This window comes from Zootoca vivipara, chromosome 13, assembly GCF_965207765.1.
Source record: "Zootoca vivipara chromosome 13, rZooViv2.hap1.1, whole genome shotgun sequence".
Taxonomy (NCBI): Eukaryota; Metazoa; Chordata; class Lepidosauria; order Squamata; family Lacertidae; genus Zootoca; species Zootoca vivipara.
Window position 1 is genome coordinate 47,061,618 of NC_142596.1, and position 15,425 is coordinate 47,077,042.

A 15,425-nucleotide genomic window follows, 5' to 3' on the forward strand; every position below is an offset into this window, starting at 1 on the left:
TAACTAGATGAGCCTTTGGCCTGATCTAGCAGGCTCTTCTTGAGTTCTTAATAAAAGCCACAAAGAAAAACCCAGTATTGATCATAAAATGTTTTTTAAGCATACGAAGTCGAACATTAAAAAAAATCATTATATAAAAAAGATTCTGCATCAGGACATACATCCACAGAAAAATATGCTGCACCCCTTGTAGTGGTTCTCCTATGACTCAGATACATGACTCGTATTCACCAGGAGACATGAATTCTGTATTGAAGTCCCAGCTCTGTGCAACTCCCTCCTGGCTGAGATCAAACAGGCCCCTTTCCCTGTTTTTGTTCTTGCACATCATGAATACTTTTTTTTTTCAGCAGGCATTTTAAGTACTGTATTTACTCAAGTCTAATGCGCCATCGGTTCTAATGTGCACCTTAATTTTCAGAACCTTGAAACCCAAAAAGGTATTTGCTGCTGAATGGAAATGTGCCATCGAAACTAATGCACACCTTATTTTTTGCAACGTAATTTGGCCAAAAAAAGGTGAGCATTTGATATGAGTAAATACAGTAAAAATCGTAATCCTGATTTGGGACTTCAAAGTGCAGTACAGTGCTGTTTAAAAGCCCTTTTGCAAACCTCCAAAGATGCCCATGGGAAGCTCACAATCAGAACATGAGCACAATAGTACCCTTCTGTTCATAATCCCCTACAGCTGAGATTCAGAAGAATTTTGCTTTCTGATCCTGGAGGTAGCATACAGCCATCGTGACTACCGGTAGTAGCTCTTGATAGTCTTATCCTTCATGAATCCAGCAAGGCAATTGCTATGTATTTTTTTATTTGGCAGAGTGTCTCTTCGTAAAACCAGAACAAGAAGCAAACTTCACAATAAGATCTGTGTTTTTATTTTATTTTATTTTATTTTATTTTTAAATAACAACACAGAAGAAAGATCTCAGAAGATTTGCACCAACCTGTGATTTTTGAACAGGGCAACCCTGAAGCCTTCTCTCCCTATGCAATAATTCTGGAGTATGACAGAAGCATGCTTAATTTCTTTGTGGGTGGCGTATTTCTCCAAAATACTTTGCTGTTCCTTGCATCCCTTACATGGTGGGCTTGAGACATTCCATTTCTCCCTGAAACTCTCAGCTGTATCCCTCTCTCTCTCTTTAAAAAAAGGCATTTGAGTCATTGAATACACCCACCTGCAGGGAAATCATGTGGCTGTCCCTGCCAGCATGCCTTGCACCCCAAAATACAGAGGACAGCGCTAATGGCTTTGTATTCCATTGCCTCTTTCTGCAGAAGCCCAGCGGAGGCCATACTATGCTGACTACTCGCCTGCCCGGAAGTACATTCACATGCTCTGCACCAGTCACTACCTAGACCTTTTCATCACCTTCATCATTGGGGTCAATGTCATCACCATGTCAATGGAGCATTTCAACCAACCCAAGGTAAGGACAACACACCTATCTTCCTTCCTTCCTTCCTTCCTTCCTTCCTTCCTTCCTTCCTTCCTTCCTTCCTTCCTTCCTTCCTTCCTTCCTTTAATTTTATAATTCTTTTCCCCACATTTATACATTAACCAATACAACAATACATCAATCATTGACTTCCCTGCCCTGCCCTCCCATGGTTCCTTTTAGTTACCTTTTAATTACTCCATGTATTCCCCCTCTTTCTCATTTTATCTCTACTTATTTTATACGGCTGAATTTACTGTAATCCTGCTAACGTTTTGACCGGTTTACAACAATTCTTCAAGGACAACATGCCTTTCTTGAGTGCTAGAGCACTTCCTTTGCATGCAGAAAATCCCAATTCCCAGGCTCTCTCGTTCAGCAAGTATTTCAGATAGCAAGACTCTTTTAGGTAAAGGTAAAGGGGTCCCTGACCATCAGGTCCAGTCGTGTCCGACTCTGGGGTTGCGGCGCTCATCTCGCTCTATAGGCCGAGGGAGCCGGCGTTTGTCCGCAGACAGCTTCCGGGTCATGTGGCCAGCATGACAAAACTGCTTCTGGTGAACCAGAGCAGCGCATGGAAACGCCGTTTACCTTCCCGCCGGAGCGGTCCCTATTTATCTACTTGCACTTTGATGTGCTTTCGAATTGCTAGGTGGGCAGGAGCTGGGACCGAACAACAGGAGCTCACCCTGTTGCAGGGATTCGAACCACCGACCTTCTGATCAGCAAACCCTAGACTCTGTGGTTTAACCCACAGCGCCACCTGGATCCCCAGGCTCTCTCTTTCAGCAAGTATTTCAGATAGCAAGACTCTTTTAGTGGGTGCTTACTGCCGGTCAGAGTACAGGAGGGTGTGGAGACCTTTTCAGCCTGAGGGTCGCCTTACCTTCTGAGCAACTTTTCAGGGACCACATGCCAGGGGTGCGCAGAGCCAGAAGCGAAAGTGGGTGGAGAAACTTGAGTGAATTTTACCTTTGTGCTGCAGGCACTGGCATGTGACTCCCTGGAAGGCTGCCCAGAAGAGAATGAGAAAGCTTCTCCACCCCTGATTGACCCTAACGTCTAGTTTGGCCTGTGCAGGATCAAGGGGGAAAGCGCTGGACTAGTTGCCCATGTGCATTCTGTGGGGGGGGGAGTTAAATATTGCAGAGAACACCTTTGTAACGCCTGCTTTTGATTCCTTGCAGTCGCTGGATGAAGCACTGAAATACTGCAACTACGTCTTCACCATTGTCTTTGTGTTTGAAGCTGTGATGAAACTGGTAGCATTTGGGTTTCGGAGATTCTTCAAAGACAGGTTAGAAGCATTATTCCATGCTGGACTGGAGGGGGGTGGGGAAGCTCCAAAGCATTGCCTGTGGCCCAAATTGGGTACAGGTGGGGACAAATAGGGCAGTTTTGTTTGTTGAATGGGCATCAACTGGCACACATGAGTGCTTGAGCAAACAGCCAACCCACAGTCTTGGATTCAGTTTGGTTTAATAATATTATTAAATTGTTATTTATATCCCACACATCTGGCTGGATTGCCCCAGCCACTCTGGGTGGCTCCCAACAGAATATAAAAAATACGATAAAACATCAAACATTAAAAACGTCCCTAAACAGGGCCGCCTTCAGATGTCTTCTAAAAGTCAGATAGTTGTTTATTTCCTTGACATCTGATGGGAGGACGTTCCACAGGGCGGGTGCCACCACTGAGAAGGCCCTCTTCCTGGTTCCCTGTAACTTCACTTCTCACAGTGAGGGAACCACCAGAAGGCCCTCAGAGCAGGACCTCAGTGTCTGGGTTGACATTGTTGCTGATGAAGTCATAGAAACATAGAATCGTAGGGTTGAAAGGCACCTCAGGGGTCATCTAAAGTCCACCCACTAGATGAAAAATGGGATGCTTGTTTTACACCAGGAGTGGGCTGCTTGTATTTGCCCCCTGCCTATTTTTGTGTGGCCCTTGGGGTAATTTTGAAAGCTCCCCTTGGGCAATTCATTTGGACCCCTGGCAGGGACGGCCCTACGGCCAGGCTGGGTGGCGCAGGGCACCACGGCGCCAGCCCACCAGGAGGGCACCGCAAGCTGCATCGGTCCGCCGCACAGCTGCGCCCACGGCAACCGTGCTGTGCCTGCCTGCCCGCCCACCCACCCACCCACCGTGCTGGGAAACGGGGCGCCAGGGGCGCCAGGGGCGCTTAAGACGGCCCTGAACCCTGGCAAGAATGACAGAGAGGAAGGGAGAGAAATGCCAGTGAAAAAAACCAGATAGAAAGGGATGTTAGAAAGAGGCATGAGGTATATACAGTATTTGTTTGCATCCATGTTATATAGGCATAACTTTCTATTCATCGAGGTGTTTGGTGCTTATTAAGACTAGAAATCTACCTTCCAGTTCTGCAAATCTCAACTCTTATTACCACCTGCTATTCTACCTCCCCATGCCTACCCTCTTAGGTGGAACCAACTGGACCTTGCCATTGTCCTGCTGTCAATCATGGGCATCACACTGGAGGAGATTGAGATGAACGCCGCGCTGCCCATCAACCCCACCATCATCCGCATCATGAGGGTGCTCAGAATTGCTAGAGGTAAATCTGGGATCTGGTGAGGTGCCCCTGTGAGTATACAAAGCCAGCAAGGGTCTGTTTACAGTGTAAGCCCTGCAGAGTTTAATGGGACTTACTCCCAGGTACACGTGTAAAGGATTGGCGCCTTCACCCCGTACTGTCTATTCCAGGGTTGGGGCAGCTGCGGCCCTCCAGCTGTTGCTGCGCTCCGACTCCCATCAGCCCCAGACTTACCTTCCAAGTCCCGGACTGCAGAATCCGGGACTGGCAGCCGTGTGACACCGGAAGTTGCGTCGACGTAACTTCCGGTGTCGCTTTGCCCTTCTTTGGGTACCAAAAATGGCCGCCGCCGGCTTCAAAAGTCACTTGTACGCATGTCAGGAAGTGCGTCGACGCAACTTCCGGTGTCGCTCCGCCCATCTATGGGCACCAAAAATGGCCGCCGCCGACACCAGAAGTCGCGTCTATGCACTTCCAGACATGCGCGGATGCAACTTTTGAAGCCGGCAGTGGCCATTTTTGGTGCCCATAGAAGGGCAAATCGGAAAGAAAAAAATGGCCGCCAGCAGGAGAAAATAACAGAGAAAAACGGGAGACAAAGTGATATGGGGGACCACCGGGAAAAGGTAAGTAAAAACGGGGGTTTCCCGGGGAAAACGGAGTACTTGGCAGCTATGGCCCCAGACGGAATATGGCGAGTGGTCTGAGATGATGGGAGCTGGGAGTCTAGCTGCTTCTGGAGGGTTACCAGGGCTACTTGTCAGAGGACAACCCTTTCTTCCAACAAACATTAAAATACAATAATCCATTAAACTTTAAAAGCTTCCCTAAACAGGGCTGCGTTCAGATGTCTTCTAAAAGTCTGGTAGATGTTTGTTTTTTCTTTGACATCTGGTGGGAGGGCGTTCCACAGGGCGGGTGCCACTACTGAGAAGGCCCTCTGCCTGGTTCCCTGTAGCTTGGCTTCTCGCAGCGAGGGAACTGAGAGAAGGCCCTTGGCGCTTTACCTCAGTGGCCAGGTAGAACGGTGGGGGTGGAGACGCTCCTTCGCTTAACCACCGAGCTCCCTAAAACAGGGGTGGCAGATCTCAGACCGCTCGCCTTATTCTGTCTGGGGCTGATGGGAGCTGTAGTCCCAACAACTGAAATGGAAAGAGCAACGAGACGTGTCCTCAGTCAGAGGGTGTACCCCGGAGGCAGCTTTTCAGACGACTGCTTTGCCTGACTGATAAACATGTTGCCCTGGGTAGGAAAATAGCACAGCACTGACTCCCAGCCCTGGCGTCCAAGGTGGTTCTCTCCCATCTGTTATTTCCTCGGACAGAATTAGCCTTCTTCACTTTTAGTGAAATTGTTAGGGAACTTAAAGTGAGCCCTGCCGGGCAGGACCAAAACCGGGGCATCTGGTCCAGCACCCCATCCCCAACAAGGACCAGCTAGATATTCCCAGGGTGGTTTACAAGCAGAGCACGAACGCAGCAGGCCTGCACCATGGTTTGTCTAGGGCATCTTGTTCTTTAAGGTACACTTGAAGAACAATGGAGGCTCCATTGTTTGTTGATCCCTTTGTTTTCCCTTCTAGTACTGAAGCTGCTCAAAATGGCCACAGGGATGCGGGCATTGCTGGACACGGTGGTCCAAGCCCTCCCGCAGGTAAGCCTGCCAGCACCTGAATGAACCAGCTTTGATTTTTTTTCTTCCAGGAATGTGGGTTTGTGGGGTCTTTCCCCCCCCAAAAGGGGGGGAGGGAACAAAACCCGAACAGCATTTTCTAAAACTATAGACCAGGAACTTCCATGAGCACAGAACTGGAAAGCTCTGCGGCGATTCCATAACAATGGGTTTAAATGCCACTATTGTGTTAAAATGCTTACCCAGAACCCTTTGGGGTATGGCATTGTCATGGGCTGGCTGGATGCAGATTAGTGGTGGGGTTTAGGTTCAGAATATGAACAATGCACAGATAAAAAGAGACTGGATTACTCTCAGGTTTTTTCTTTTAAAAAAATCTCTCTCAAGCTTTCCCCTGCCCCCCAAAAAACTGACTGAAATGTGTCATCGGATTCTTGCAAGACATTTAAACCAATGAGGAGCCATGCTATTGAAAGAGATGTGCTTTTCGGAACGGCTTCATGTGAAGGTCTCACTGGAGGCCTCTTTTCCTGGCTAGCTGCTGGAATGTTGCTAAGCTGCATCTCTGTTTCCAGGGACCCTGGGAAATCCAATTTTCCCAGGGCTCCCAAGTCCTTTATATGAACACCAAGCCTCCCCTGATGTGGAGTTCCCCAACCCCTAGCTTGGAAATGAGGGTGGAGCATACATTATCCCTCCTGCCCTGACCACCACAGCAGCTTAATATATGTAAATCAGATGACACGCATACTTTGCATCATTTATGCTGGGTGCAGACTTTCTCAGGATTGAATTTTGATTCTTTTATTATTATTATTCCCTCAAGCTCAGAATGCACACAGTTGTGCCCAAGGCGGATTTCGCCCTGACTTTGCATGCTCGGTGTCAGGAAGAAAATCTCCCCCTCCCCTCCTTATGTGCCATGTGCCACTGCTAAAGAGTCATGTTTTCAAGCCGGCTCTCCGCCCATCTCTTCAGCTGATGGTTCCCAGTGGGAAGCCAGCCATTTGTGGCTTTCTGCAGTGAACCAGAAGGCAGAGGAACAAGGGCGCAGTCTAGTTTGGATAGAGAGTTGCCTTTCCTCATAGCTACTGTGTGCGGGAGCTGAAAGCTCAGTCTGACCAAGAGACAGAAACTCCAGAAACACTGGCCTTTGATATGCAATGGTTCCTCTCTACTTGCACACACACACACACACACACACACACACCACTTGCCTGACCCTTCTTTAACTGTCTTCTCTTCCAGGTAGGGAATCTCGGTCTACTCTTTATGCTCCTCTTTTTCATCTATGCTGCCCTGGGAGTGGAGTTGTTTGGAAAGTTAGGTGAGTCACTTCCCCTTCCCTCCCTCCCTCCCTTTTCCCCTATTTTGCTCTTGCTGACTATGTAGATGGGGCAATCTGACCGTCTAGAATAGTTTTGCTCAACCTTGGGTCCCCTGATTTTGTTGGACTACAACACCCATCATCCGTAGCTAGCAGGACCAGTGGTCAAGGATAATGGGAGTTGTAGTCCAACAACATCTGGGGACCCAAGGCTTAGATCTAGCTGATCTAAAGCAAGGATGGGGAACTTGTGGCTCTCCAGATATTGCTGGACCACAACTCCCATTATCCCTGGCCATTGGCTGTGCTGCCTGGGGCTGATGGGAGGTGGAGTCTGACAAATACCCGTCTTTTTTCAAGGAATGTGAATGAAAGAACACTGTGCTTAGATTCATTTTGTTTTGTTGGGGGTTTTCTGTTTTTGTTTTCTTGTGTGTTGTTGAAGTCCCTGTTGTCCCGGCCAATGAACCTAAAATGCAGCCTTATATGTAGAGAGCGATTTGCTAATTGTATTATTGAGCCAAATCGGATCCTATAAGTTTGCATTGCCTGCATTGTAGAATTCTGACTGTGTGGCTTAGCCCCATATTCCTGGGATGCTTTTTTCCCTAAAATGCTTTTCAGTGCCTCTGTGTCTCTGCACCAAAGTGTGTCAAAGTGCAAAGCAAAAGGAACAGGATGCCCAGCTCAAGGCTGGATGATGGCTGGCTATGTCTGACGCGTAGTCTTACTCAAGGCTGCTGGAAGTTGCGAGTTTGACGCGTAAACTGAAGGCTAAAGGCTTTGTTGAGCCAGCATGTGTTTACAGTCTACACCCAGAGATATGAATTTGACAGTAATTGACAATATGCATAGACGATGTGAAGGAGGGGGGAAGATGCGTAAATCACCATTGTCCCCTATAGCCCTGTTTATGTTACCCCTGCCTTTGCCTCAGTGTTTCTGACCTTTGCCTTTGCGTCTATGCACTCAAGGCTGCTGGAAGATGCTACCGGGGCAGCATTAGTCGGCATGTGTTTATGAGAAGGACAGGACAAAGTGCGTGCGCACTCTTACAGAGGAGGGGGAAAGAGCCCAAAAGAAGGGTATAAGAGAGCCTTGCAATTTGTGTTTCTTTACTCTTGTCATGGAACTAACCACCTTGAGTCTCTTATTAATAAGAAATTAAATTCTTTCTCTGGCACTCAACCCCGGTGTCGTTTTGACTATCTTTGTCCTGCCTGGGCGCAACTTAAGGACCCTTATCAGCAAATAAGGCTGCATTTTGAATAAATGAAATGATTTTTTTAAAAAAGAGAGATAGGGGTCTCAGGCTCCAAGGCAGGAAGCAGGGGGAGATAGCAGGAGGTTCGGCAGCAAGAGAGCAAGAACCTAAGGGAATGAGGTCGTGGCTCAGTGGTAGGACATCTGCTTTGCATGCAGAAGGTCCCCAGTTCACTCCCTGGCATCTCCAGGTAAGGCTGGAGATTGTCCCTTGCCTGAAACCCTGGAGGAGCCACTGCCAGCCAGTGTAGATAAGGTTGATATAGATGGGAGCAATGGGTCTGGTTCAGTATAGGGCAGGCGTAGGCAACCTTGGCTCTCCAGATGTTTTGGAACTACAACTCCCATGATCCCCAGCTAACAGGGTCAGTGGTCAGGGATCATGGGGGTTGTAGTTCCAAAACATCTGGAGAGCCAAGGTTGCCTATACCTGGTATAGGGCAAGCTTCCTATGCTCCCTGTCCCCACATCAGAGACAAGTTGCTTAGGCCGAGAAGCAAACTCTGTGGCTGGGACTTTATAGAGCTAGTGAGCCAGGATTGGCCTTTGGGGTTACAGGGGATGAAGTGCTTAGGCAAGCCAGTCCTGCAGTCTAGAGCAGGGGTCGGCAACCTAAGGCCCATGGACCACAAGCAGCCTATGGGGGTCGTTTAACCGGCCCATGGACCCCCACCGCCCGTTCGGTTGGCTCCCGTGCACCACGCCAAACCGGTGTGGAGCAGAGCAGGGACCACCTTCCGCCATGCTGGCTGGCTTCCCATTGGCTGCAGGAAGCTTTTGCAGCCAATGGGAAACTGCGCACGCCTCCTCCACGCCGGAAGGAGCACCGGAAATAGCATTTGCACGTGCGTGCGCGCACACACACACACACACACACACACACACACACACACACACACACTGGCCCACAGTGACATCTTTGGGACCGTGAACCTGCCCAAGCCACAAAAACTTTTCCGACCCCTGGTCTAGAGCAGTGTTTCCCAACCTTGTGCCTCCAGATGTTTTGTGACTACAATTCCCATCATTCCTGACCACTGGTCTTGCTAGCTAGGGATGATGGGAGTTGTAGTCCAAAAACAGCTGGAGGCACAAGGTTGGGAAACACTGGTTTAGAGGGTGTCCTAAATGCCAAGCTCAGTCTACCATGCTTGCAATGAGGAGAGAGGTCTTGCCAGCACATCTTTTGTCTTCAAAGCGCCACACAGAGTTAGCTTAGCAGGGTGGAGCAACGGCCACCTTGTTCCAACACTCACACTCTGGCTCAGTTTTGGCTTCACTCCCTTTCCCTCGCAGACTGCAGCGAGGACAACCCTTGCGAGGGCTTGAGCCGGCACGCCACCTTCAACAACTTTGGCATGGCTTTCCTCACCCTCTTCAGGGTGTCGACGGGGGACAACTGGAACGGGATCATGAAGGTAAGGAAAAGCCCTCTGTGTCGTCCCGTCCCCCCAACTGGTTCATTTCTGGGCACCACAGTTTGACATCGCCGCGAGAATCGGTTCAGGGTCACCCCAGGATTCAGCCATCAGAGTGATTGTTGTCACTTTTTCTCAATTTGTATACAGTCGTACCTCGGAAGTCGAATGGAATCCGTTCTGGAAGTCCGTTTGGCTTCCGAAACGTTTGGAAACCAAAGTGCAGCTTCTGATTGGCTGCAGGAAGCTCCTGCAGCCAATCAGTAGCCGCATAAACCCCCTCAGACGTTCGGCTTCCAGAAAATAGTTCACAAACCAGAACAGTCACTGTTTGCGGCATTCGGGAGCCAAAACATTTGAGAACTAAGCTGTTCGAAAAACCGAGGTATGACTGTGCCGCTTACATGCCAAAATGGCCTCTGAGCGGCTTACAAGTATAAAACCAGTTTTAGAATCTGTGCCCAATATAACAATTCCACCAAAACATTAAACACATCCATAATTAAAATTTACAATAATTTTTGCAAGAACATAAAAAGATCCTACTGGATCAGGGCCATCTAGTCTAGTATCCTGTTCTCACTGTGGCCTATGGGAAACCCACAAGCAGCATCTGGCCACAGGAGTACTCTCCCCCTCCTGCAGTTTCCATCAACTGGTATTCAGAAGCATAACTTCCTCCAGCTGTGGAGGTAGAACATGGCTAGTAGCCTGTCAAAGCAAGCCGGTCAATACACACACACACACACACACACACACACACACACACACACACACACACACACACATATATATATATATATATATATATATATATATATATATATATATATAATCAGGAAGCCATGCTTGCAGAAACCAGAGCGTCTTCAAGAGCCGGTGGTATGCCAATACTGATGGGATGGCTCATATTTCAAAAGGGAGGGCATTCTGTCTAAGGTGAGAAATAAATGAATGTATTGTTCCTGATTTAGTTTCATTGGCTCCCAGGTAGTTTTTGTGGGAATGTTCAGGGATGTGGATGAGGAGATATCGTTTAATATATCCTATCCCCGCTTGCGCTAGCAAGCACCAAACTTTAGCAGAGTAAAAACATTCCCCTTTTGCAAAATGCACAGCAGAAAAACGTTCGCGCAGGCTTGATTTAAGCCACTAAAATAAAGTGTATTTTCCTGGTATTTCCCCTTTTCCCCTCTTAACAGAAAAGACATGACACAATGCTCTTAAAGGTATAAAAGATGTTTACCCGTGTTTCCCCCTTTTTAAGACACCGTCTTATTCTTTTTTTTACTCAAAAAAACACACGGTGTCTTATTTTCAGGGGATGTCTTGTACCTTAAGGCCTCCTCGGAGGGGCCAGGCAGCTGGCTGGGGTGCTGCTGGGCACTCTGTGCGGCGCTGCAGCAGCAGCTGGGTCCAGGCACCAAGGCAGCAGGCCGCTGGCTCAATGCTTCGTCCGGCGCTGCGGAGCGCTCCTCTCTGCAGCTGCCGGTTCCGGTGGCAGGGCGGCAGGCAAAAAACCCAAACCAAAGAGGCCAGGCCGCTGCACTCCGCCCAGCGCTGCAGGGCGCTCCGAGCCCTCGGCGCTGCGGAGCGCTCCTCTTTGCAGCTGCCGGTTCCGGTGGCGGGGCGGCAGGCAAAAAAGAAAAAAAAGAGGCCAGGCCGCTGTGCTCCGCCTGGCGCTGCGGAGCGCTCCGCTCTGCAGCCGCCGGTTCCAGTGGCGGGGCGGCAGGCCGCCTCGGGCAGGCAAAAAAAGAGAGGCCAGGCTGCTGGCTCGGGCGCGCGGAGCACCCCGAGCCTCTGAGAGCCAGCAGGACGAGGAGGAGGCTTGCCGGGTCGTTGCCCAGCAGCGCGCGCGGAGCGCCCCGAGCCTCCGGCAGCCAGCAGCAGCAACAACAATCCCAGAGGCAAGCCTCCTCCTCGTCCTGCTGGCTCTCAGAGGCTCGGGGCGCTCCGCGCGCGCTGCTGGGCGACTACCCGGCAAGCCTCCTCCTCGTCCTGCTGGCTCTCAGAGGCTCGGGGTGCTCCGCGCGCGCTGCTGGGCGACGACCCGGCAAGCCTCCTCCTCGTCCTGCTGGCTCTCAGAGGCTCGGGGTGCTCCGCGCGCCCGAGCCAGCAGCCTGGCCTCTCTTTTTTTGCCTGCCCGAGGCGGCCTGCCGCCCCGCCACTGAAACCGGCGGCTTGCTCGCAGAGGCTCGGGGTGCTCCGCGCGCACTGCTGGATGCCGACCTGGCAAGCCGCCTCCTGCTCTTGCCGGCTCCCAGAGGCTCGGGGCACTGCTTTTCTATACTCTTGCCGCGGCCAGCGTGCTGGGTCCCGCTGGCTGGCTGGGGCACTCAGCGGTCTCGCTCCTCGGAGGTATGGCTTATTTTCAGGGTATGGCTTTTATTTCCTAAACGCTTAAAATCCTGCTATGGCTTATATAATGACTACGTCTTAAAATAGGGGAAACACGGTACTTACAAGCATCTCGAGGTACAGCACACTCAAGAGGTAGACTGGCTTAGGTAAAAAGTAATATATACATTATGAAGTTCACTTATAAGAAGTGAGACTCCATCTCATCTCTCTCTCTAGGCTGGAGGCCTTGAGAGAGAGACTCACTAAGATGTTGCTTCTTTGAAGTCCAGCAGAGTCTGGTCCAAGAGAAGGAAATGGCTGTTTCCTTCAGAATTTATCTATCGCCTTTTTCCATCTAATTAGCATGTGAAGGAAGAGGAAACTAGGCTTAGTCATGTCCTCCTCCTCAGTCCTCCAAGTGGACTATCTAGGGATTGTTGTGACTTGACTGCACTTAACCCTTTGCATCCCACAGTTTTCAGTCCTGGTTCAGAGTGCTGGTTGCATTGATCTTCTTATTTGGCGATTGCTCATAGCTGAGTAAGATTGTCTTCCATAAACATGGTTTTAACAGTGGATCCGTAAGTGACAGTGGAGGCCGATTCTGGATCCACACGTCCTTCCACAGTGGGGACATTGGTTTCCAGGTGGAAGTTGATCACAGTGTGGATTTGCCAAGCGTGCATTTTTCTTAGCACGTTTCTCCCTTTCGTCCTGAGTTCAAGCGTCTTCAAAGCCCATGACACCTTTGCTAAAGGCTGTTCTCCAACTGAAGCACTCGCAGGCCAGTGTTTCCCAGTTGTCAGTGTTTATACTACATTTTTTTTAGATTTGCATTGAGAGAGTATTTAAGCCTCTTTTGTTTACCACCAACATTACACTTTCCGCTTTTCAGTTCAGAATTTAAGTTCTGCTTTTAAGTTGCTTTGGAGGACGATAATCAGACATTGCACAACATGACCAATCCAATGAAGTTGATGCTGAAGAATCATCGCTTCGATACAGGTGATCCTCGCTTCTTCCAGTACACTGGCATTAGCATCCTTCACCAGCCAGGTGCCTTCCAGATATTCTGGACAACAACTTCTATCACCCCCAGCCAGCACATGATGCTAGAATTGAGGGGCCCACCTTGATTTGATCTAGCAAGACTGCCCTTACAGGATTTCCTTATATCTTTGCCTTTCCCCAGGACACGCTCCGGGAATGCCACAGGGACGACAAGCACTGCCTCAGCTACCTGCCCATCATTTCCCCGGTTTACTTTGTCACCTTCGTCCTCATCGCCCAGTTCGTCCTGGTCAATGTGGTGGTGGCTGTCCTGATGAAGCACTTGGAGGAAAGCAACAAGGAGGCCAAGGAAGATGCCGAGATGGATGCTGAGATCGAGCTGGAGATGTCCAGGGGAGTCAACACTCCAGTCAGAGTCCCCGATGGCAGCCAGGGCACCTCTAAGCCAGGGTCACCCCTCCTGCTGAAGCATCCTGCACTGGTAAAGCAAAAAATAGAACAATGGGCAGGATTTCTAAAAGCTCCTTCTAGAGCAGGCATAGGCAACCTTGGCTCTCCAGATGTTTTGGAACTACAACTCCCATGACCCCTAGCTAACAGGGCCAATGGTCAGGGATCATGGGAGTTGTACCGGTAGTTCCAAAACATCTGGAGAGCCAAGTTTGCCTATGCCTGTTCTAGAAGATTGTGGGGAGTTGGAGGCTGGGCCTGGGGTAAGTTTGGAGCACAAATCAACTGGGTCATTTCCACCTGTGACCCTGACCACCATTCCTGGTTGTCATGCCAGATATATATAGCAATAACATTTGCCCGCAGTGTCGTTGGTAAGAACACTGTGTTGTATTCAACTAATCTTCACTTGAGTAGCTCCAGCGAAATTAAGAAACCTAAGTTAGTGATCTCAAGACATTCCACCACCTCCAATGGATGGGTGGAGGTGAGGCAAGCAGTCCCGCCCCGCCATGCAACATCAGTGACATGGCCAATTGTTTCGGCTGCTGTTTTCAGAAGCTGTGAGTGAAAAGGGTTTGTCGCACTTCAGTGTGACGCCTCTCCCCCAGGGATCACAGTTTTTACTGCTGCGTAATTTTTTAGGGTTTTGTTTGAGGAGTCCCAGCAGAACCAACCCGAGGTGGGAAATGCGAAGGTTCGTGCCACTCAGAACCAATCACCTGGGAAGCTTTCCTGGGCGAGCATGACTGAAATTCATTTTCTTTATTCATTACCATTTTTCAGTTCCATTCCTCCCCCAGAGGTTGTGTACCTGGCTCCCTCTGTCCATCTAGTCTAGTCTCCCAACTGCCCTGCGAGCTGGTCTAGGTTGCGAGACCGTGACCGGCCCAAGGTTACCCTCTGGGGATTTGTGCCCAGCCCTCCCTCGTCCTATTATGATACCCTAACCGCTACATTACACGGACTCTCATATGTGGGTGAGCTCCATACCCTGCCCCATATTGCAGACATGATCTGCCCGCCCCAACTCTGCTGCTCTTACTGGCTCTTTCAATAGCCCTGTTAGATTCCAGAAGGTCAGGAGCATGCAATTCCCCTCTCCTGTTGTCCTCACAACAACCCTGTGAGGTAGGTTAGGCTGAGAGAGATTGACTGGCTCGGCATCCCCCAGTGAGCTTCATGGTTGAGTAAGGATTTGAGCCCAGGGCTCCACAGTCTTAGTCCAGTGCTCTGTCCACTAGACGCCACTGGTCCCCGAAGCCTGACCACCAGCAAAGGGAGCCTGTCCCACAAAATTCGCTTCTGCTCTCTGGGCCACTGCCCAGAGAACTAAGTCATCTAGCCCCCCGCCCCAAGAGCATTGAAGTGTCCACCCCCAACTTCTGGGGGCAGGTGCTTGGAATTGCCATTCCCCCCCCACCTGCTGATGCCTTTTTGTCTCCTTAATTTTGTCTCCGAAGGAGGCTCTGAGCTGTGAGAGTGTCTCTCTAGCCATCCCAGACTTAGACCTGCTGGAGGGAGGGGACGACCTCTTGATGGAGCCCGCGTCCTTCCACACTTCTCCTTACCGCCATCTCCTGACACCCTCCCACAATGCCCCAGGCGGAGAGGCGAAGGTGACTACTCTATGGAACTCGCTGTGGCTTCTGCATTCCTTTGTTCCCATCGTGCTTCCGTGCTGTGCAGCTCAGCGGTGGTGTGATGGCGCCTTTGTCCTCTCTCTGTGGCTTCGCAGCTAGAAACAGTTTGCGCTGCCGGCTTCATGTCTTTCCTTGATCGTTCCCCCCCCAACTTCCTTCCATCCATGACAGTTTTGCATACAACGCAGATGGGAAACAGAATTGGCTTTGGTTAAGGGGACATGTATGGGAGGGACAAGTCACTTTATCTCTGTGTGTTAAGCATGGGCAAAACGATATCTATGGAAAACGATATCTTATCTCATGTGTCACCAACCTTTTTAGGCCTCTGGGCA

The 15,425-nt window shown here is 50.0% G+C and overlaps 1 protein-coding gene across 2 annotated transcripts in view; it reads left to right on the plus strand.

Annotated features, from left to right (window-relative positions):
* The window catches only part of CACNA1H (calcium voltage-gated channel subunit alpha1 H), a 393,193-nt gene that overhangs the window by 362,562 nt on the left and 15,206 nt on the right, over nucleotides 1-15,425 (plus strand). The window contains exons 26-33 of one of the 2 annotated variants that reach the window (XM_035130681.3): nucleotides 1,288-1,439; nucleotides 2,636-2,745; nucleotides 3,894-4,027; nucleotides 5,589-5,659; nucleotides 6,887-6,965; nucleotides 9,525-9,646; nucleotides 13,179-13,478; nucleotides 14,911-15,066. In XM_035130681.3, the coding sequence (XP_034986572.3) occupies nucleotides 1,288-1,439; nucleotides 2,636-2,745; nucleotides 3,894-4,027; nucleotides 5,589-5,659; nucleotides 6,887-6,965; nucleotides 9,525-9,646; nucleotides 13,179-13,478; nucleotides 14,911-15,066 (1,124 nt within the window). The remainder of the gene's footprint in view (nucleotides 1-1,287; nucleotides 1,440-2,635; nucleotides 2,746-3,893; nucleotides 4,028-5,588; nucleotides 5,660-6,886; nucleotides 6,966-9,524; nucleotides 9,647-13,178; nucleotides 13,479-14,910; nucleotides 15,067-15,425) is intronic. The other variant, XM_060282381.2, reaches the window with a different exon arrangement.